Source organism: Xyrauchen texanus, chromosome 42 (assembly GCF_025860055.1).
Source record: "Xyrauchen texanus isolate HMW12.3.18 chromosome 42, RBS_HiC_50CHRs, whole genome shotgun sequence".
Taxonomy (NCBI): Eukaryota; Metazoa; Chordata; class Actinopteri; order Cypriniformes; family Catostomidae; genus Xyrauchen; species Xyrauchen texanus.
In genome coordinates, this window is record NC_068317.1 from 33,652,008 (window position 1) to 33,674,113 (window position 22,106).

Sequence of the window (22,106 nt, forward strand, 5' to 3'; positions counted from 1 at the left end):
CTGAAGATGGAGCCAAACACATAGGGACATATTACATTTTCATTACAGCGTTCCATATTTTGGCCACAGCTACAAATGGTCATATTTTTCAGTATATGTTTTTTTTTTACATTGCACCTTGGTGTGCAACTTTGTAAGTTGTTTCTCGTCCAGGTTTGTCTGTTTGTAGACCCGTGTCTTGTATCTGAACTGTGAGGTAAAGACACAGGAGAGTTTGAACAAAGTTTCCAAGACAAAGAGGAGTGATTAATGATCAGTGATAAATGAGCATCCACTTAAAACGAGACTTTAGCTGAGGCTGAAAGGACTTTTCTCTTCACGTTCACATCCACATATATATATATATATTATATTTCTAAAACAACACTAACAAATAAAAACCCCTTTTATATTCTCACTATTGCAGCTAATGCAGAGTAAATAAACAGGTTGGAAATAGGACTCGTGAAACATTAGTTAAACACTCATTTTAGGTTATTAGGCTTAGTAGCATTTTGGGGGCTCTTTTGTTTTGAGAGTGCTAATTATAAGCGTAATTTCCGTGCCAGCGCAAAGTGCAAGTAGGCGTGCGTGGGAGTGTTTGCGCTGTCTGTGGGTGTATTGGGTTAATGAAGAGGTGCAATTTATAGGAATAGGTCACTGCGCTATGTTTAAGAAGCACGTCTGTTTTCAGTGAAAAGTCTAAATTCAGTTCCTGCATCTGCAGTTTGGAGATTCCACCAGCAGGTGGTGATAAACTTCATGTCCAAACTCTGAAAATATACTGGAATATCAAATGATGTACCTGACGATTACTGTTGTAGCCGTTTTACCCAAGTGTGCTGCACAAGCCCTCAAAAGTGAAGCCAAAACGTCTCGATCGCCCCCCGGTGACTGGTCCTAGTATAGGTCATAAACCCCGCCTCCCCATGTTATTCAACGGGACGTGAGACCAACTAAACAATTAAATTACACTTCACATATCTTTTTTCCAAAGATAGTTTCTGTCATTTACTGTCGTTTCTATCACGTTGATGTCATTTCAAGTGTTTGTTTTCAAAATAAGTTTGTTTTTAGTTATTTGATGCTATAAAAACGCTGCTGTGATATCATGATTGACAGCTGTGATTGACAGGTTCTCTGAGCGAAGTAGTCACTGAAGCACCAACTGACTTTTTTTCGGGATCTTCGGAGGACTGAGGAGATTGGAGCTTTAAATTTAACATGTAAATTTCTATAATTAATTATTTCACACCGTCAAAAGTGCAGGGGCGTGTGCTTACGATTGATTCAGCGAGAGTGAGGGCGGGGCCTTGATTTTGCGGCTTTACTTCCTGCTCACTACTGCGCAGATCTGGTCCCGAAATCGCAACTGCGCAGACTCAAGTCCCAAGATGTCAGCGCCATATTGGGACACTGGCGGCTTCAGTTCTCACCAATGGAAAAGAGCGAAGGGGCGTCGTCCATCTTTTTTACAGTCTATGGTTTAACCACACAAACATTTTTGAGATTTGTGTTAAACTTTGTAAAAGTCATGACTTATTTATTTCATTATTATTATTATTATTATTGTGTGTATGTGTTTATAATTGTATTGGTATTTTTCCACCTGTTGTTGTAGAGTGATTTTTAATAATCCTAATGGGATTATCAAACTATCAAACTTCAAAAGAATACGATTTTATTAAATAAATGCATGTACTACATTTCAGAATAAGAGTCCCGGTGCATTTCAATGTTAAAGTGCCTTTTAAGTTAAAAGTTGCACGCAATGAATCAAATCTGCCCCCCAAATAATTGTACTAAGGCCAGTGGACATGTTTGGATTTAGGGAGGTCATTGTTTGTATGATTTTTTTGAACATTTGTAAATTTGAATTACGTTTTTTTTTTATTTGAAATGTAATTTGAATTTAGAAGCATTTTTGGTATAAGTTTTTCATGTTTCAATAAATTAATGACATTTTTAAAGCAAAATTGACCGGTAGAAGTGCAGTGTGTGCAAACAAACCCAAAAATTACCCCTTGATCCACAGTCTAACCCAGAAGGCCGATGTAATCACTGTTAAAACTAGCCATGATTTCTGTGTCGCTTGATCAATATGATTAATAATACTTACATTCTCTGTGATTTAACAGAATGTTCCAGGTTAAACACAAGTTAAGCTCAATCGGCAGCATTTGAGGCATAATGTTGATTACCCCAAAATGTATTTTCACTCGTCTATCCTTCTCTTAAAAAAGAACAATAATGGAGGTTCCAGTGAGGCACTTACAATGGAAGTCAATGGGGCCAATTTTTGGATGGTTTAAAAACAGAAATGTGAAGCTTCTAATTTTATTAAATGTTTGACCTCGGCCAACAAAAAGCTTTTTGTATTCCGTCGGTTAAAGAAATATGGTGTCCGAAACCCTGATATGGTTACCATCTATACAGGAGCCTATCCATGCCGTTCCTGTTTGGCACAGTTCTTTGACTGCAGATCAAGTTAAAAGGCTGGAAAGTGAGCAGAAATGGGTCTGTAAAATAATACTTGGTCAAATGTATCTGGCTCAGTGGTTGAGGCTCAGGGTTACTGACCAGAAGGTCGGGGGTTCAAGCCCCAGCACCACCAAGATGCCACTGTTGGGCCCTTGAGCAAGGCCCTTAACTCCAGGTTGCTCCCTGTAATAAGTGCACTGTAAGTCACTTTGGATAAAAGCGTCTGCCAAATGCATAAATGTAAATGTATCTGGGGTACTCAGATGCTCTCTTTGGACTGTGCACTCTAGCCGAGAGACAAATTCAACTGTGAAAGCTATTCAAGTCTGGTTTCAGAGACTGGCTTCCCCCCTTCAGGGAGGAACTTACAGGTCACCAGACAAGGAACTCAAATAAACGGACAATTCCAAGATGTCGAACATTTGTTTCACGTGTATGTGCAGACTTATAAATGATTGTGGATTTTAGAATGTAATATGGGGTGTTTGATGTTATATTAGTAATTACTATATCTTAATACTGTATGGTTTTTAAATTTCGTATTTTTTAATTGTGGTTTAGTTACTGTTGACGTTTTATTGTAACGGCAAAATAATTAAGTATTCTGCATGACGAACGTCTTGAAGAACCTGTAACAATGCTGAAAAGTCAATAAAAATAAATACATTTATGCTGATTCTTCTGTTAAAACTCATGTATTATTTGAGCTGTAACGTTGTTTCAATTGTCATCTACAGTCGTTTTAGGGTTTGTTGACATTTCATCGTCATGGTAACGAAGTTGTAAACTTGTAGTTGTTACTTTCAAGTTGTAACATTACACAGATGTTGTTAGTTTACATGCTGTTAGATGTTTACACACATTTTGTTTACGTCATGTGGCTATAATTTTGAAACATTGATTATTTTAACGTTTACGGATTGGCCCCCATTGACTTCCATTGTAAGTGACTCGCTGGAACACTGGATCTTTGCTTTTTTAAAGAAAAGGAGGGACGAGACAAAGTAGACTTTTGTGGTACTCATTATTATGCCACAAATGCTGTCGATTGAGCTTATCTTGTACTGAAACCGGAATATTCCTTTAAGGGGGTGTAAATAAAAATTTTTACGAGAACCACATTTTCCAAATGTATGAAATACTGTATGCCTGACTTATGTCCATATTTCTATTCTATTGCATACAGTGCATTTACACTACCAACTTCTTATGCATGTGCTGTCTTTAAGACAACTTTGTGCAGAGTACAGGTACAGAGCCAATGAAATGCAGTTGTTTTAGCATGGGGTCAGAGTGCAGTGTCAGTGCCCCTGGAGCAGATAGGGTCAAGGGCCTTGCTCAAGGACCCAACAGTGGTATCTTGGTGGTGCTGGGGCTTGAACCCCCAACCGTTCAGTCAGTAACCCAGAGCCTTAACCGCTGAGCCACCACTGGCCTTTGTTTATATCGCTGGTGCTTGTCAGGGAATGGACAATATAAAAGGATGCAGACGGTGCAATAACTGGAGGAACCTCTGCACTTGACCCGGCCCATCAGCGCTTTGCATGCGCAATATCACCCAGCCCACTTGCGCCTAGACTTAGTGCATGCTTGCACGAAATTACTAAAAGTAATTGCCATGCCCACTGACTTTGCGCTTATGACTAACCACATAGCGCTTAGCATTAGCACTCTCAAAATAGGCCCCTGGGTTATGTACTCTAACTTAGAGGAATATTCTGAGGATCTGTGGCAATCTGTGGGATTTTAAATGTGCTCCAGCACCTCCAGATAGGGCACTCCCTTCTCCAGGGACTGTGAGAATTCTCCAAGCAAGCGCTCTTCCTCCAGGAACTTGGCATCTCGTCTGTCTCTCGCTGGCTGGAAAAGGCCATAATTGTAAACGTCCCACAACGACTCACTGAGGGTACAAATAATCTGCTGCTTCGCATTCCAAACGGAGGCATCGGGATCAAACCGCAAACACTTCTACAGATGGAGCAAGAGAAAACAGGGATTAATAGAGGGAGAGAGTATAAACACAAAAGATTTAACTGGCTTAAAGGACTGTTCTGGGATCAAAACATATATATTATAATTTTCCTGAAAATGAAAAAGAAGGGGTTTGCACTTGGAAAGTAATTAATCATTTTAAGAAGCCTTTTTACATCTTGCATAAAACATAACGTGCATATTAAAGTGCAAAACCTCTTGAGCTTTATACACACATTCATTTAAACACACTCTAAATATTCCTTCATTAGGAATTCCCACGTTCCAATTAACTTGTTTTTTAATTTTCCACTAATGTCTCAGTCCCGTGCTCCACCGCTGGGAGACACAACAGACCTAGAGTATATATTAAAGTGTGTGTATGTGTGTAAGTGTGTGTTTAAGGGTAAATGAGTGTCTGCATTGACTTATTAGTTCAGCGAGGGAAACCGCAATATGCTTTTGATATTGTAGAGAAAAATTGCTTCGCTCAGTGTTTGCTCTTTCGTTTCTCAGAAATCTTAATGCAGTTCTCTGTTTCATTTATGCATCAACTTTTTCTCAGATGCTTCTCTTTAAATTCCTTCAGAGGAATTAATATAGGCATAAATGAGTCAGTTGTTGACATATAGTACGAGTATAGAGCTTCAAAATTAGTCTGGATTATCACACGTCATTTTGACTTTTAATCACAAGCAGGATATTAATTATAAATATCAACCGTTCAAAATATCACTAGTTAAATGGTAATTACTAGCAGTGAAAATGCAACATTTTGCACTAGTTCAACAGTTCATTCTTGATGTCGAAATTAAATTTAAACTAGTAATACATTTATGTAATTGCATTTTTCACTAGTAAAATTTTACAATGACTTCTTCATCCACTTCTATTCAAAAAGCAAGTACGGATATAATTATGCATTAATTAGGTGTTGTATGTGAACAAAGTCAAGGAATTATATTTCAATTGGATTAAGTACTCCAGGTGGGGAAGGAGGTATTGCCCCAAGTGAAGGAGTTCAAGTACCTGGGGGTCTTGTTCACAAGTGAGGGGACTCAGAGGCGAAGAATTGGGGCAGTGGGGGCGGTATTGCACTTGCTCTATCGCACCGTTGTCACGAAAAGAGAGCTGCGCTGGAAGGCAAAGCTCTCGATCTAACGGTCAATTTTTGTTCCTACCCTCACCTATGGTCATGAAGGCTGGGTCATGACCGAAAGAACTAGGTCACGAGTACAAGCGGCCGAAATGGGCTTCCTCAGAAGGGTGGCGGGCTGCTCCCTTAGAGATAGGGTGAGGAGCTCAGTCATCCGTGAGGAGCTCGGAGTAGAGCCACTGCTCCTTTGCGTCGAAAGGAGTCAGTTGAGGTGGTTTGGGCATCTGGTAAGGATGCCCCCTGGCCGCCTCCCTAGGGAGGTGTTTCAGGCACGTCCAGCTGGGAGGAGGCCTCGGGGAAGATCCAGGATTAGGTGGAGAGATTACATCTCCACACTGGCCTGGGAACGCCTCGGGGTCCCCCAGTCAGAGCTGGTTAATGTGACTCGGGATAGGGAAGTTTGGGGCCCCCTGCTGGAGCTGCTGCCCCCGCGACCCGACTTCGGATAAGCGGTTGAAGATGGATGATGGATGAATTAAGTAAAAAAAATAAAATATATATTTTAAAAACTACATTTACAGATATCAAAAATGAGCATTTTCACAATTTGTAATTACATTTTTTTTATATCAGGAATGGATATTTATACTAGTAAATAATGATCATTTTTACTAGTAAGAAACGCATTAGTGAAATTACTCATATAAAACATTTGCCCTTTCTAAGGTCAAGAATTAACATTTTAACGGCTGAAAACGTAATCCTAGATATCTATAATTCATGTCCTGCAGGCAATTAAACGTCTTGAGATCTGTGGATAGAAAAGCTACTCATTTGTTCTTGAAAGAGAGACACTTTGAGATTACAGATTCTCAAAAGAAAAATCAGAAAAGCAGGAGACTTGAGGAAAAGTCTCTATTTGCTCTCCATTAATTCAAACTGAATAGGAGAAATTAGGTATTATAGTGACACTTCACCCAAAATGCTTTCATGGACCTACTGTACATTAAGAAAGTGCACTGGGAAAGTGTACGTGAACACAAATGTACAGACCGTTTGTTTGATGTCAGGTATGCCAATGCGGAACACCATGATGGCGAGGTGCGAGTCTTCAACGGGCGTGACCGTGGTCATACTCCGCTCCATGAGACGCCTCCGTGCCTGCTGATTGGTCAGGACCGGGTGATACTGCGGCTGATTGGTCATCTGATGATAAAGCGTCGGCTGACTGGGCAAATGAGGAATTCCTCTATGGGCAGTCCTGGGCTGTCTGTCTCCTCTCTGCCATCCAATCACAACGGCCGCAGGCTTTGACCCCTCTGCCTTGCGTCCACCGTGATTCTGGTGTTCCTTTCCTTCCACATCTATCATCCCATTTTGTTTCCCTCTCTTCAATCTATCCTCCTCATCTTCCTCATCCTCGCCATCTTTCTCATCCGCACTGCTGAAAAAACGTTTGGTATTACCCAGCATCCTTTGCTGCAATGTGTCAGCAGGCACCTTTGCCATCAGTGTGTTGCATCATGGTGTGTATCGCCTTCACCTTAATTATAGACGGACTGACAAGGGAAGAATGACAGAATAACTGTTAGAGGGGTAAAGTTAACAAAGGTGATTAATATAAAAATGTCTCCTATCCCAGTTTAATATGCAGAAACTGTAAGTAAGTGATTCGTAGGTCGATTTCATTGAAAGGTTTACTGTAAACACTGTGACTCGATTTTAAAACATTGCATTGTCTGAGCATCCTGACCAGCCCAACACAACAATAACTGGCTCAACCAATTGCATTAGTTTGAGGTGGGACTGTCTGTTTGTACAACCAAATTACTACATAAAAGTTACTGGATTAAATCAAGTTACTGCATAAACAATACTACATTTATAGTTAATGCATTTAAAGTTAATGCATTTAAAGTTAATGCATTTAAAGTCAATGCATTTATAGTTAATGCATTTAAAGTTAATGCATTTAAACTTAATGCATTTATAGTTAATGCATTTAAAGTCAATGCATTTATATTTAATGCATTTATAGTTAATGCATTTAAAGTTAATGCATTTAAAGTTAATGCATTTATAGTTAATGCATTTATAGTTAATGCATTTATAGTTAATGCATTTAAAGTTAATGCATTTAAAGTTAATGCATTTATAGTTAATGCATTTAAAGTTAATGCATTTATAGTTAATGCATTTATAGTTAATGCATTTAAAGTTAATGCATTTAAAGTTAATGCATTTATAGTTAATGCATTTATAGTTAATGCATTTAAAGTTAATGCATTTATAGTTAATGCATTTATAGTTAATGCATTTATAGTTAATGCATTTAAAGTTAATGCATTTAAAGTTAATGCATTTATAGTTAATGCATTTATAGTTAATGCATTTATAGTTAATGCATTTAAAGTTAATGCATTTAAAGTTAATGCATTTATAGTTAATGCATTTAAAGTTAATGCATTTAAAGTTAATGCATTTAAAGTTAATGCATTTATAGTTAATGCATTTAAAGTTAATGCATTTAAAGTTACTGGATTAAATCAAGTTACTGCAGAACATTTACTTCATTAAATTAAGTTACTGCATAAAAAAGTTGGTGCATTAAACATTTACTACATAAAATTTACTAGATTAAATTAAATTACATCATAAAAAAGTTGCTGCATTATATCAAGTTACTGCATAATAATTACTGCATGAAAAATACTGCATAATAAATTTGCATAAAAGTTACTGGATTAAATACATTTACGGCATAAAAAGTTACGGCATAAAATAAAACTACTGCATTAAATAAAGTTACTGCACTGATTCAAGTTACTGGATAAAAGTTAATGGATTGAATCAAGTTACATCTTAAAATGTTACTGCATAAAAAATGATAGTTAGTGCATTTCAGTTTGTGAAGAATTAATCTGGATAAGAGCATCTGATATGTCTTAAATCTCATTTTATTTGTAAGAGCCCTTCAATAGACTCATTTTATTAACGAATGTTTTGAAAATCCTGAACCGCTGATGCTTATTGTGATATTGTTTTACGATTTTTCGTTTTTCACATTTTCAAGTATTCACCAGCCACTTCTCTCCAAATCAACTTACGTTATACATATAATATAGACAAATAAACCTAGAGTAACCCGAGGTTAAGTCTCTTGCTCAAAGGGGACATTTAAATCGGTAGAGCTTGCAATAACCATGTGATTTGGGTCATCGTCCTGTTGCTTTGTGAACATCAGTCTGGTAGGTATCGGTATTAGTAACTGACTTACTGTATATAACTTATATTTTTTTCAACATGGTATTTTCTTTCTTCCTAACGCACTTCCGCTATTCTCATAAATGTTTTAAAATAACTTTGAATTGCCCAGCTGAAAACAAGATATCATTATGTTACTTCTTATCCTTGGGTATACGGTAAAGTAAACTCTACTGCAAACATCCACAGATCTCAGTCCCCTTTTTACACCTCTTGCCAGTTCAGTTATTGTCATTTTCCCAGCAAAGCTCGACTATCATGTAATTGTAGCATATGACGGGGTTTCCAATTACGGAGGTACGACTCTTTTCTAAGACTCCAACCACATAAAACATCAATGTATGAAACCCTGGACAGGTAAAAATGGCACACCAACCACGAATACTCTTGTATTAAGTAGCTAATAAAATCTGGCCTATGAGAACACAGAGAAGTGCTGATTAGCTCTCTGCTGTATAACTGGCAGTTGACTGGGGCAGGTGGGGAAAAATAGAGCACTGGCCTCATTTCCTTCTCTAGAGACAATTCAGAGAGTAACGCAAGCACCACACAGATATCAGCAGCCAAGGACAAAGCAGGAAGCGCACAGGCCACGAAGACAGCAGCGATACTGAAACACTGCAGTAACCAGAATGTCCATATACAGGACACAAGTACAGTAAATACAATCAAAAATAGACAGTGATATAAATGCAAGCTGGTCGGCAGTCTAATAAAACCATGCTTGAGTCACATACTGTATACAGAAGTAAAAATCCAAATATAGCACTTAAAAACATGTACAAGGTCTTTGCAACATGCATTTCCTGACTTAAAGGAACAGCTCACCCGAAAATGGAAATTCGATCTTATACTCATCCTCATGTGGTTCCAAACCTACATGACTTTTATTCACACAGTGGTTCACTTCAGGAATATGGCCTGGTCTAAAGGGGGGCAAGATTTTCTTTGGGTTGCGACCCACCGGTTGACAACCACTGAATTAGCTTAAAGGGTCAAATCACACAAAAATGTAAACTCACTCATCATTTACTCACCCTCGGGATATCCCAAGTGTGTACGACTTACTTTCTTCACCAGAAATGACTTGATAAAAAAATAGAAGAATATCTCAGCTCAGTAGGTCCTTAAAATGCAAGTGATGGTGATCCGATTTTAAAGCTCCAAAATGACAGACAGTCGGCATAAACGCCATCCTTAAGATTCCAGTGGTTAAATTAATGTCTTCTAAAGCGACATGATCACTTTTTGCTGCGAAAAAGATAAATATTTAAGTACTTTTTAACTGTAAAGCATCACTTCCTGTCAGCAGCAGTATGCGCGGGTGACGTTGACATGTTCACGCGAGAACTGACGGATGTGCGACACAGGAGGAATGCTGTACAGAAGTTTCGTTGGTTTTGGTTTAGATCTGTATTTGTATCTGTTTGTTTCCTCACAATGGTGTATTTGTGTGCTCATCCTGGATGTGTGAACCGAGAAAAAAACGTGAGATTATGTCCGTAACACGCCAACGCGATTATGTCACACGAGAGACCACGTGAACTCAGTGCTCTCGTGAACGCACATACCGCTGCGGACCGGAAGCAATGGTTTATAGTTCCCCTTCTGTCACTCACTCGACGCTGTGTCGAATTAAGTGACACAAGGGGTCTTCCTGGGATGCCAAACGTACCTCTGAACCTGAGAAAAGGCCAATGTCAAGTTGGCAGACAGAATTTGCATGCCCCGCCCCAGACATACAGGTATAAAGGTAAGCGGACCTTTTACTCATTTTGATTGGCCCGGCATCAGTTGTTCCAGCTCTTCTGATTGGTCACAACTTCATTGGCCCCGCCCAGCACCAGTAGCCTGCTCTCTCATCTCACATCTAGATTTACAAGTGCACACGTGAGTTTATCGCAAAAGTAGTTGCAAATATCAAGGTGGAAAGATTTAAAGTTGCAGTGTCAGATTTAAGAAGGTGTAACTGCCGAATTGTGGTTGAAATGCGAAAGTGAATTCAAGTACAAAAGTAAATATATAATACAAGTTTGTGTCTGTTGTTATGTGAATTTATTTATGTGAATGTCATTTTACACATTTGTGACTATTTGTCGACAAATCTGAATTCAAAACACAGGTTTTTATTTTACAAGTCTCACATTTACATTACAATTTACATTTATGCATTTGGCTGATGCTTATATCCAAAGTGACTTACAGTGCACTTATTACAGGGACAATCCCCCCGGAGCAACCTGGAGTTAAGTGTCTTATTCAAGGACACAATGGTGGTGGCTGTGGGGATCAAACCAGCAACCTTCTGATTACCAGTTCAGCGCTTTAGCCCACTACACCACTTTAGCATAACTCACTTGTGCACTTGTAAGTCTAGATGCGAGATGAGAGAGTGGGCTACTGGTGCTGGGCGGGGCCAGCGAAGTCTTCACATCATTGCTGTGAGTGTAAATTTCAACTTACGGATACAAATATTTATTGTACAAATTCTCGAGTTTTGTTACCAATTTTCTCTTCATATAAAAGCGGCTTGGCAGATTGACGTGGACGGTAAGAAATGGGACAGGTATTTGTCCTTTCTGGATGGCTCTCAGTGAGGACAATGTGGAGAGAGGCAAAATTGAGGTGTTTATATACAGTGCAAATTCGTATCACAATCGCTCAATGATTTTCGTACTCAATATATTATCAATATATGAACTATCACTTTAAAGCACCACACGTCCGACTGTCCATTCAGCTCACTTGGTTTCTGTATGAAAAAGCCCTTTTTGTGCGCACACTTTCTGTATCCCTCTCCATCATTCTCTCACATACGTAGTGCGCCATCCCCTCCTATGTAGGACAGGGAGAATATAGATATACTTCCAGTGAAATGGTCCCCAGAAACTTTAATTGGAGAACATCCATGGAACAGAATGTCCCACTTTTATAACCCTTTAAAAAGAAGTGGAGCAACCACGGCCAGCAATGGTCCCTCCCTCTCTCACTAGCTCTCTTTTCCTCACACTGTCCATCAAAAATAAACACTGACAGATCAGATAAAGGACCATTACATGAGCATAAGTGGTCTTTTCTACACTTGAGCAAATGAGGAACACAAAAAAACTATTTGCGTTTCCTGTTCATAAACTGTTCTTGGAGCTTTCCACCGACTGGCTACAAAAGAGGGCCTGAAACTTTGTGGTTTACCATTTTTGCAACCTTTTAATTTCTCTGGATTTACTATTTATAAGTATGTGTATATGAACATATCAGTATATGAACAGAATTGTTTTATTCTATAAAGTACTCACAACATTTCTCCCAAATACAAATGCAAATATTGTCATTTGGAGCATTTATTTGCAGAAAATGACAACTGGTCAAAATAATGTTTTCAGACCTTGAATAATGTAAATAAAACAAGATCATATTCATTTTTAAACACAATACTAATGTTTTAACTGCAGTCAGAAATCAATATTTGGTGGAATAACCCTGATTTTCAATCACAGCTTTCATGTGTCTTGGCATGCTCTCTACCAGTCTTTCACATTGCTGTTGGGTGACTTTATGCCACTCATGGCGCAAAAATTCAAGCATCTCGGCTTTGTTTGATGGCTTGTGGCCATCCATCTTCCTCTTGATCACATTCCAGAGGTGTTTAATGGGGCTCTGGTCTGGAGATTGGGCTAGCCATGACAGGTCATCACCGATCCTCCACCAAATTTCACAGTGGGTGCGAGACACTGTGGCTTGAAGGCCTCTCCAGATCTAACCATTAGACGGCCAGGTGGAGATCAGTGATGATGTGGAGGTGCTTCAGCAATGGAATCAGGCATATTCGTCTTTGTAAAGAACACATGAATGAAGCATGCTTCCTTCTGCTCCGACAATGTTCCCCAAATCTGTGGATCAATTTTTCCAGCAGGACAATGCTCCATGCCACACTCCAATGCTCCACACAGGTCAATCAAGGTGTGGATGGAGGACCACCGGATCAAGACCCTGTCATGCCAGAGCAATCGCAAGACCTGAACCCCATTAAAAACCTCTGGAATGTGATCAAGAGGAAGATGGACGGCCACAAGCCATCAAACAAAGCCGAGAGTGGCATAAAGTCACCCAACAGCAATGTGAAAGACTGGTGAAAGTTGTCATTTTCTGCAAATAAAAGCTTTAAATGACAATATTTGTATTTGGAATTTGGGAGAAATGTTGTCAGTACTTTATAGAATAAAACAAACATGTTTATATATATATATATATATAAGTAACAAACAATATAGTCAATGAATAATAAACAGAATGGTGCTCCATTTGCCTTTAACTGAATGGTAACCGTATGTCGGCCACATGTTATGAATGACCTGGATCAAAGATATACTGTACATTACTGTAAAATAGGTGTTTTTTGTTGTTAAAACCCCAGAGTTTATGAATGATGTTTATAGCATTGAAAGAAGATGCTTCATTTGTATGCTGGTTTGCATGTGATAGAAGAAATGGCGACTTGTGGGACGCCTTAACTGCAGATTTATCTGTAACACTTTATTTTAAGGATCAGATGTTAGACAGTAAATAATAACAAATAATTGCACTTGCAAGTAACTACTGTAGTTGTTGACTTGTTTGGCAATATTAGGTATTTATGAGCTCTTATTCATGCCTTTAGCCACTTTACATTGTTTTATTAAAAACAAAAGATATTAATAGCTAGCATTTTTCCAAATGACATCCTTTATAGGTTCTCTTTACACTGTGTGAATCTGCAGCTTACAGGTGTAAAATAAATATACAATGTGTATTCAGCATAGTTATTTAAACAAATGAACATATCAAACAAATTGATTCAGTAATAAAGTGACCTCCCATTCACAGTTACAATGACATACAACACTAAAATATAGAATAATATACATACTTGCCTAAATGTAAAATCAAAGTAAATAAAAAAACAACTGAAAGTAAACAAAAAGTGTTATAGTAAATTGTGCTTTGCACTCATTTCTTTCTTCGGGATGTTCTATCAAGCTTTTCTGAGCAAGCAAAGATAACAAGTGAGGGCAGGGCTCGACAAAGGGTCAACTGATGCACAAACAACATCAGTTTCCGTGAAAGCGAAGGGGATATTTTTGTTGTACAGCATCAATGAGCAAATAGAATTATAAAAGCATGAGCAGGGCTCTACAGAAGTAACCAAACCAACAGGGAACCCCATCAGCAACCTCTTTCAAACGGCATACATGGGGTCAGATTTACAGAAAGGAGGAGGAGTCAGAGACAGAAGGCAAAGGATGCTTGAGAGAGATCAGTGCATGAGTAGTGTGACAGACACAATGTGTGTAAGATCTGCTATGACCAGAGAGAACGATGGAAGGACAGACAGGGATGGATGGATGGATTTAAGATTTTAAGAGAGTGTTTTCCCTCCTTTGACCAAGTTGTTCTAGGTATCATTCAGTGAGGATAAAGACAGACAGACAGACAGACAGAGATATATAGATAGATAGACAGACAGACAGACAGAGAAATATAAAGATTGATAGAACATTAAAATGATAGAAAGAATAATAGAAAGAAAAATTTAAATTATAGAACGATGTATGGATGTATGGATGGATGGAATGAACGAACGATAGATAGACAGACAGACAGACAGACACAGATGGATGGATGGATGGATGGATGGATGGATGGAATGAATGATATATAGACAGACAGATAGACAGGCACAGATGGATGAATGGAGGGATGGATGGATGGATGGATGGAATGAACGAACGAAGGAACGATTGATATACAGACAGACACATATGGATGGGCGGATGGATGGATGGAACGAATGATAGATAGACAGACATAGATGAATGGATGGATGGAGGGATGAATGGATGGAACGAACGAACGAACGAACGATTGATATACAGACAGACCGACAGACAGACACAGATGGATGGATGGATGGATGGATGGATGGATGGATGGATGGATGGATGGAATGAATGACAGACAGACAGACACAGATGGATGGATGGATGGATGGATGGAATGAATGATAGACAGATAGACAGACAGACACAGATGGATGGATGGATGGATGGATGGATGGATGGATGGATGGATGGATGGATGGAATGAATGATAGACAGACAGACAGACAGACAGACACAGATGGATGGATGGATGGATGGATGGATGGATGGATGGAATGAATGACAGACAGACAGACAGACACAGATGGATGGATGGATGGATGGATGGATGGATGGATGGAATGAATGACAGACAGACAGACACAGATGGATGGATGGATGGATGGATGGATGGATGGATGGATGGATGGATGGAATGAATGATAGACAGACAGACAGACAGACAGACACAGATGGATGGATGGATGGATGGAATGAATGACAGACAGACAGACAGACACAGATGGATGGATGGATGGATGGATGGATGGAATGAATTACAGACAGACAGACACAAATGGATGGATGGATGGATGGATGGATGGATGGATGGATGGATGGATGGATGGAATGAATGACAGACAGACAGACAGACACAGATGGATGGATGGATGGATGGATGGATGGATGGATGGATGGAATGAATGATAGACAGACAGACAGACAGACAGACAGACAGACAGACACAGATGGATGGATGGATGGATGATAGACAGACAGACAGACAGACAGACAGACACAGATGGATGGATGGATGGATGGATGGATGGATGGATGGATGGATGGAATGAATGATAGACAGACAGACAGACAGACAGACAGACAGACAGACACAGATGGATGGATGGATGGATGGATGGATGGATACAACAATAGAAAGATCGATAGAAAAATAAATTGATAGAGAGATACATTGAAAGATTAATAGAAAGAACAAAAGAAAAGATAGAATGATACATTGATATATGATAATAAAAAGAATGATGGATGGATGGATGGACAGACACAGTCAAATCAAGTTAAATTTATTTGTGTAGCGCTTTTCACAACAGGTGTTAATGCAATCATGTGACTTTCATAATTCTGTGGAGCACAAAAGATGATGTTAGGCAGAATGTCCATGCTGCTCTTTTCCATACAATGTAAGCATAAAACGATCTAAGGCTGTCAAGCTACAAAAGGGACATAAAAGTTCCAGAAAATATTCAAAGCCCCAGGGGCCTATATGAAAAACTGCTTTAACTATTGACACAGAACATGTCTCTTTCTCTCTCAACATACAGTATATTATTTATTTCTCCAAAGAAAAGTGTTTGAGTGTATAATTAGGTTTGCTGTGTGCTCTGACCTATCTTTGCTCTCAGCAGGCCTCACACATCAGGAAAAATGGTGAGCGCACACACACGATCTCACACACTTATTCACCCACTCACTCTAAAAGTGCAATTTAGAGCAAACTCACACACAAACACTCCTTCACTGAAATCAAATCCACTGCATGTATTACTACTGCAATCCACATCTTTGCTAATTACATGCATACACACAAATGAAACTGTTTGTACACAAAGCAACACAGCCACACTTCACAAAGTCATCTTTAGCTGCAATTAAACATCCCAAGAGTCCCATTTCCCAGCATGTAGCTGCTCGCTATTGAAATGGGAAGCCATCAGAAATACCTGAAAGTCCAGTGTGATCTTTCTCATTCCAGGAAAGAAGATCCGCTTTGCTCCAAAAGATGTGGTCTGTCGGGGAGAAACAAGGTCAGCAAAGACCAAAGAACCAGAAACCCAGAGGAAAAATGCCACGAAATGTCAAGAAAATCGAACACAGCCTTGTCCCTGACACATCCAGTGTTCTGTCCGCACGAGATCACCTCTAGCATTGAAACGATCTCTCTTTCTGATCTCTCCCGCTGTCATGCTCTTCATCACTCCTCCCTCTCCAACACACACACTCTCTCTCTCTCTCTCTCTCTGATTCTAAGAGGAGATCAGACCAGCTTGCATCTAAGGCTTTGGTTTTATGTGGATCTACTGTGGATTTGTGGGAGGACCTCGTCTGTTATACTCCGAAACCACTGAAACCTCCATAGGAAAACATGTTTCACATGTATAATGCAAGACATACATGACATGTGTGTGCATGTGTACATATGTGAGAAAATATGTTTCCCCTGAGCTAAGTGTACATGTATGCTAGCACTCACACACACACACACACACACACACACACACACACACACACACACACACACACACACACACACACACACACACACACACACACTAACCTAAGTGGGTCATGGACTGATAAATTAACAGCCTGACTGTGTGCATGTGTGTTGGTGTGTGGTAAATTAGATGGATACTACTTTCAACACCAAAGTCAATCTCTGTCTCTCTCTCCCTCAAGGTATGTACGAGGACATTGAGAATGTACTGAAGATGCAACAAGGACATAATACAGTATGGTAGCAGGACTGTCCTTCGTAAAAGGTACGGAGGAAACAGACGGAGACATCAAAAACAGACAAGTTACCAAAACAGATTGAAGGAATATTCTTTCCATATTCTATCTTGGTTCTGCATGAACTATATTGGGTTTCTTAGAACATTAGATAGCTTTGGTAAAACCTAGGCGTTCCTGTTGTGTTTGATGTTTGTTGGTTGTCAACAGGGGAGTCCTTCAGATTGGGTTTTCTCAGTGTTTCTCAATTTTCACCAGGCTTCTGGAAGTAAGTCTATCAGAGTTCCCCTGCCACACTGTTGGAGCCACATGCAGCCCTGCTAGCTAATTATTAGTAGATGTTTTTCTTCAGTGTAGTCCCTGGCCGAATCACTAGCTGCGTCTCATTTTGAAGGCTGGTGCTAGGTAGGACACGTCCTTTGTAGGTAGCAGTATACCAAGCATCCCCAACTTCGAATTAGCTTTGTTTAGAGATGGTCATTCACCCATTTACACACACACACAGAGCTGCCATGCAAGGCACTAGCCTGCCATTGGGAGTAACTTGGGGTTCAGTGTCTTGCCCAAGGACACTTTGGCATGTGGAGTTGTGTGGGCAGGAATGGGCAGGAATCGAACCGCCAACCCTGCGATTAGTGGCCGACCCGCTCTACCACCTCCAGAGCACACAGCCTTACAAACAAGACACAGCAACTGCTGTCCTATTTTTTGACCCTTCAAAATGGACTCAAGTCCCACCCCGTCCTCTCACTCTGACTTCAAAGCTCACTGTTCTTAAATTAGAGCTACATGACAGTCAATGAGTCATGATTCAACCTTTCAGATCCTTCAATTGTTTATACTTTAAAATTATGGCAGATCAAATCTGTGCTTTTGAAAATAGTTTTTGATGTCCCTGTTGATGAAAACGGCTTAAAGTAGCCTACACAGAAAAACATTATTCTGCCTTTTAGTTGTCATAATGTAGAGTCAGAATAACTGCCCTGGGCTGTGTTTCCCAAAAGTATCGTAAGCTAAGTAGATCAAGATGAGCTAGCGGTGCTTTTGGGAAACGCAGCCCTGGACTGATCTTGTTAAATTAACTAAATGGTTGGCTGAATTATTAAAAAGTTGTTGAACTAAGAAAAACAATTCACCTGAAATTAAAAAATGTACAGTATGTCCAGCCCAGCATATCACACTCATGTATTGTGAATCCTAATCTATGTGATTTATTTTTGTTTTGTTTTGTTGCCTGTTTTATTGTCCATCAGGCGAGAATCATAATTGCATATAAAAGTAACTGCTCACCTCTCCTCAAAAGGCCACATCATTTGAATATCCTAAGCACAAATGAATTACGATAAGAAGTTCAATACTTAGTGTTAAGGGTTTCGAAAAATGCCTATCCTCGTGTATTAGTATAGTAACAGTCATGCTTGCAACAGTTGCATTAAAACTACTGGAATGAGTCAAATATGACAATGCCAGTTTGTTCTGGGCTCTCCACTGTTTCTCTGAGTAACCAGTAACTGCCCACAAAATCCCCCAACTAAAGTGATACCACTGGCCATTAGTCCAACGTTTACTATATTAGTCATTCATTAGATATTAGTCAGCTCTGCTATTTTTTTTTCCAAGGCTGATTAGTGTAAAAAGCAACATCAATAAGTTATTATTTTTAAAACGAGAGCATCCTCAGTGTACTGAGTTTACCTAAGAAACTATAATCAGCCTAAGATGGTTTGTTGGTCTTAGATGGTCTCCTAGTCTGGCCAAGCTGGTCTTCTGGGCGGTTGTGGCTCAGGTGGTAGAGCGGGTTGGCTGCTAATCGCAGGGTTGGTGGTTTGATTCCCGGCCCACATGACTCCACATGCCGAAGTGTACTTGGGCAAGACACTGAACCCCAAGTTGCTCCCAATGGAGGCTAGTACCTGGCATGGCAGCTCTGCCGTCATTGGTGTGTGAGTGTGAATGGGACACAGTGTAAAGTGCTTTGGTAACCTCTAAGGTTAATAAAAAAAAGTGCAGACCATTTACATTCAGCTGGTTTACCTGGGTGGTCAGCTGGTCCCCTCATGAAAAGTGCACTAAAACCAGACAACACACTCTCACGGCAAAATCGTCAGGATTCATAACTTCTTTTTAAATTTGGCTAATTCGTCTGATATCGTGCGAATGAAAATATATGCCAATGACATCACTGGATATCGTTTCCATCTAACACATGACAACCACTTGCTTCTGTCCCATGAATGTAAGAATTTTCCAGACCAGACCAAAACAGACCATCCTGATCAGGCTGGGAGACCATAAGAAAAACAGATCTAACACCAGACAAGCACTTTAGGCTGATTTAAGCAGTAGGGCTTAAAAGGAACACAAGTCAGACACAAGATAGAACAGATCCTGATCTCAAGCCCTGAAATAGAAACTGCTAAACTCTGCCCCCAACAACTGTCAAAAAGACAAAGTCTTTTCACACCATCAAGTTTAGTGAGCAATGGTGACTCAGCGGTTGAGGCTCTTAGATACTGACCACAAGGGTGAGGGTTCAAGCAAGGACAAGATGCCACTGTTGGGCACTTGAGCAAGGCCCTTGACCCTATCTGCTCTAGGGGTGCTGTATCATGGCTGACCCTGCACTCTGACCCCAGCTTAGCTGGGATATGTGAAAACTAATAAATTTCACTGTATATATGCAAAAACGTATATATAATGTGTGATTTTCTTCAACGAAAAAACACAGATGCCTGCAACCCAGGCTTCGAAATGGCTCAATCTTTATTTCCCAACACTATTATTAAACAACAAACGTCAAGTTCACATGACTTATTTTACTTTCAGTTTGCAGTGCATCACCATTCAACTCAACTGGATAACACTTTCAACACAGCCTGCAAATACGCAATACATATTCTCAAGTATTCTCCATTAATAAAACGCATTCAAATGCCTTTTAACACCTCATAAACAGTTTAATGTTCTCATCAATTTTGTAACCACAATAAAATTACATTTGAATCCATACTTATTCTTGGTTGTACCTTTGAGGAGAATAATGACTTTAAACTTCAGTTAAATGTGTTATATAATGTTGTAGTGCACTGTGCTCTTAAATGTTGTAACAGGAATAGATTAGTATTAGCTATACAACATGTATACAACAAATGTGTGGCAGGGCGGAGGGCGGGGCCGGGTCATGATTAAGACACACCCGGTTCCTTATCAGGCTAATTAAGCCTCCGAGAGGGATAAAGGCCGACTGCGGATGGTGGTGCGAGAGAGCGAGAACGTTTATGGTCCACTGACCATCATGTGTGTTTGTGTCATTTGTTTTAAGTTTCTCATCAAACTATTATTTATATTGTCAAGCCGGTTCTCACCTCCTCCTTTCCATTGAACTGTGTTACACTGGTGCCGAAACCGTGGAAGGAGGACGGATACGCCGTAGTAGAGTTCTCGCCACTAACGGAGCAGCTGCGGCCATCTGCCGGGGGACGGAGGAGCCCGACCGCCTGGAGCGAGAGAACAACTGCCAGGGGCGGGGGAGACCCCTTCTGTTCCCCGAGAACGCGGCGGGCGTTCCGTCCGCCAGGGGCTGGAGGACTGCCTCCGATCTGCCCGGAGAGGCGCGGCTATCGTCCACCTGGGGGGGGGTGTACGTCATGCTGGAGGCTCCCCAGCCTGAGAGAACGAGGGAGGAATGTGACAGGGCGGGTCGTGATTATACACCCGGTCCCTTATCAGGCTAATTAAGCCTACGAGAGGGATAAAGGCCGACTGCGGATGGCAGTGCGAGGAGAGAGAGATCGTTTATGGTCAGCTGACCATCATGTGTGTTTGTGTCCTTTGTTTAGGTTTCTCATTAAACTATTATTTATATTGTCACGCCGGTTCTCACTTCCTCCTTTCCATTGAACTGTGTTACAGTATGCTTAAGAAGGCATAGCATTATGCATACTTCCTTGATGCATTATATATGCAGGTTTATATGCAAATATAAGTTAAATTCCTCAAAAATAAGTGGTTAAAAAGACTCCTCATTAAATCAGCCCATTGTGTCCCTTATTTTCAAATTCTTATGTAGGTAATTTTTTACCAACTGGACTTTCTCTTGATTTGAACATCTAAGAAGAATTAAATGCATCCAACACATTATTACTGTTCATTTATTTAATATTAACCCATCCATCTCAAATTAAATTGAACTGAAAGTAAGAAATATCTTAGTGCTGAGTAATCTGCATGCTTGTCTTCATTACACCATCGTTGGGTGTTCTTGGCAATGCACAGGAAGAAACCAGAAACACAAAGTAATGCAAGTTCCTCTAGTACAACAAGAGGAAAAAACAGGAACGCATACTCATCCGATGACTGTTGTTAATTTGAGTGTCTACCAGCAAACCACGTCTGAAGTGAAGTTCTCACACTAATGACACAAATGTGTGGTCGAATCAAAATCGGGTTTAGACCAAGCAATGTGAAAACAGCCTAAGTAATAATAAAAAAAAAAGCTGCAGGCCTGTGCACTTTGTCCAAACAAGTCAAAACTGTGCTTAGTAAATGTGATAGTGTGGTTAAGTTCAGTCATTCAGTGTGAAACATGAGAAAATGTCACAGGAAAGAAAATTGTTTGACCAATCGCAGAACATTCTCAACAGTTTACAGAGTTTTATGCACAACCATTAAAAGATAAACAGGGACAGTTTCGGTGGCCCCAAACATTATTTGGAGACTTGGGCAATGTCACCGCATTACAAAAAAACAAACAAGCAAAGCAAGCGTCATCTGCTGAAGCTTTTCTCAGAACTAACTAAAATTGTCTGAATCACAATGTTTAAGCACAAATCATTGTCGTCACACTTGTTTTGTGAAATATTTAGCTGGAATAGCAAAGTAAATGT

General features: G+C 39.8%; 1 protein-coding gene across 1 annotated transcript in view; it reads right to left on the reverse strand.

The window, feature by feature from the left end:
* The window catches only part of LOC127634942 (SH3 and multiple ankyrin repeat domains protein 1-like), a 59,676-nt gene extending 43,120 nt beyond the window's left edge, over positions 1-16,556 (reverse strand). The window contains exons 1-4 of the mRNA XM_052114710.1: positions 16,431-16,556; positions 6,581-7,086; positions 4,225-4,428; positions 118-189 (exon numbers count right to left, since the gene is read on the reverse strand). Coding sequence (XP_051970670.1) covers positions 118-189; positions 4,225-4,428; positions 6,581-7,036 — 732 coding nt within the window. The 5' untranslated portion in view covers positions 7,037-7,086; positions 16,431-16,556. The remainder of the gene's footprint in view (positions 1-117; positions 190-4,224; positions 4,429-6,580; positions 7,087-16,430) is intronic.
* Between the last annotated feature and the right edge of the window lie 5,550 nt (positions 16,557-22,106).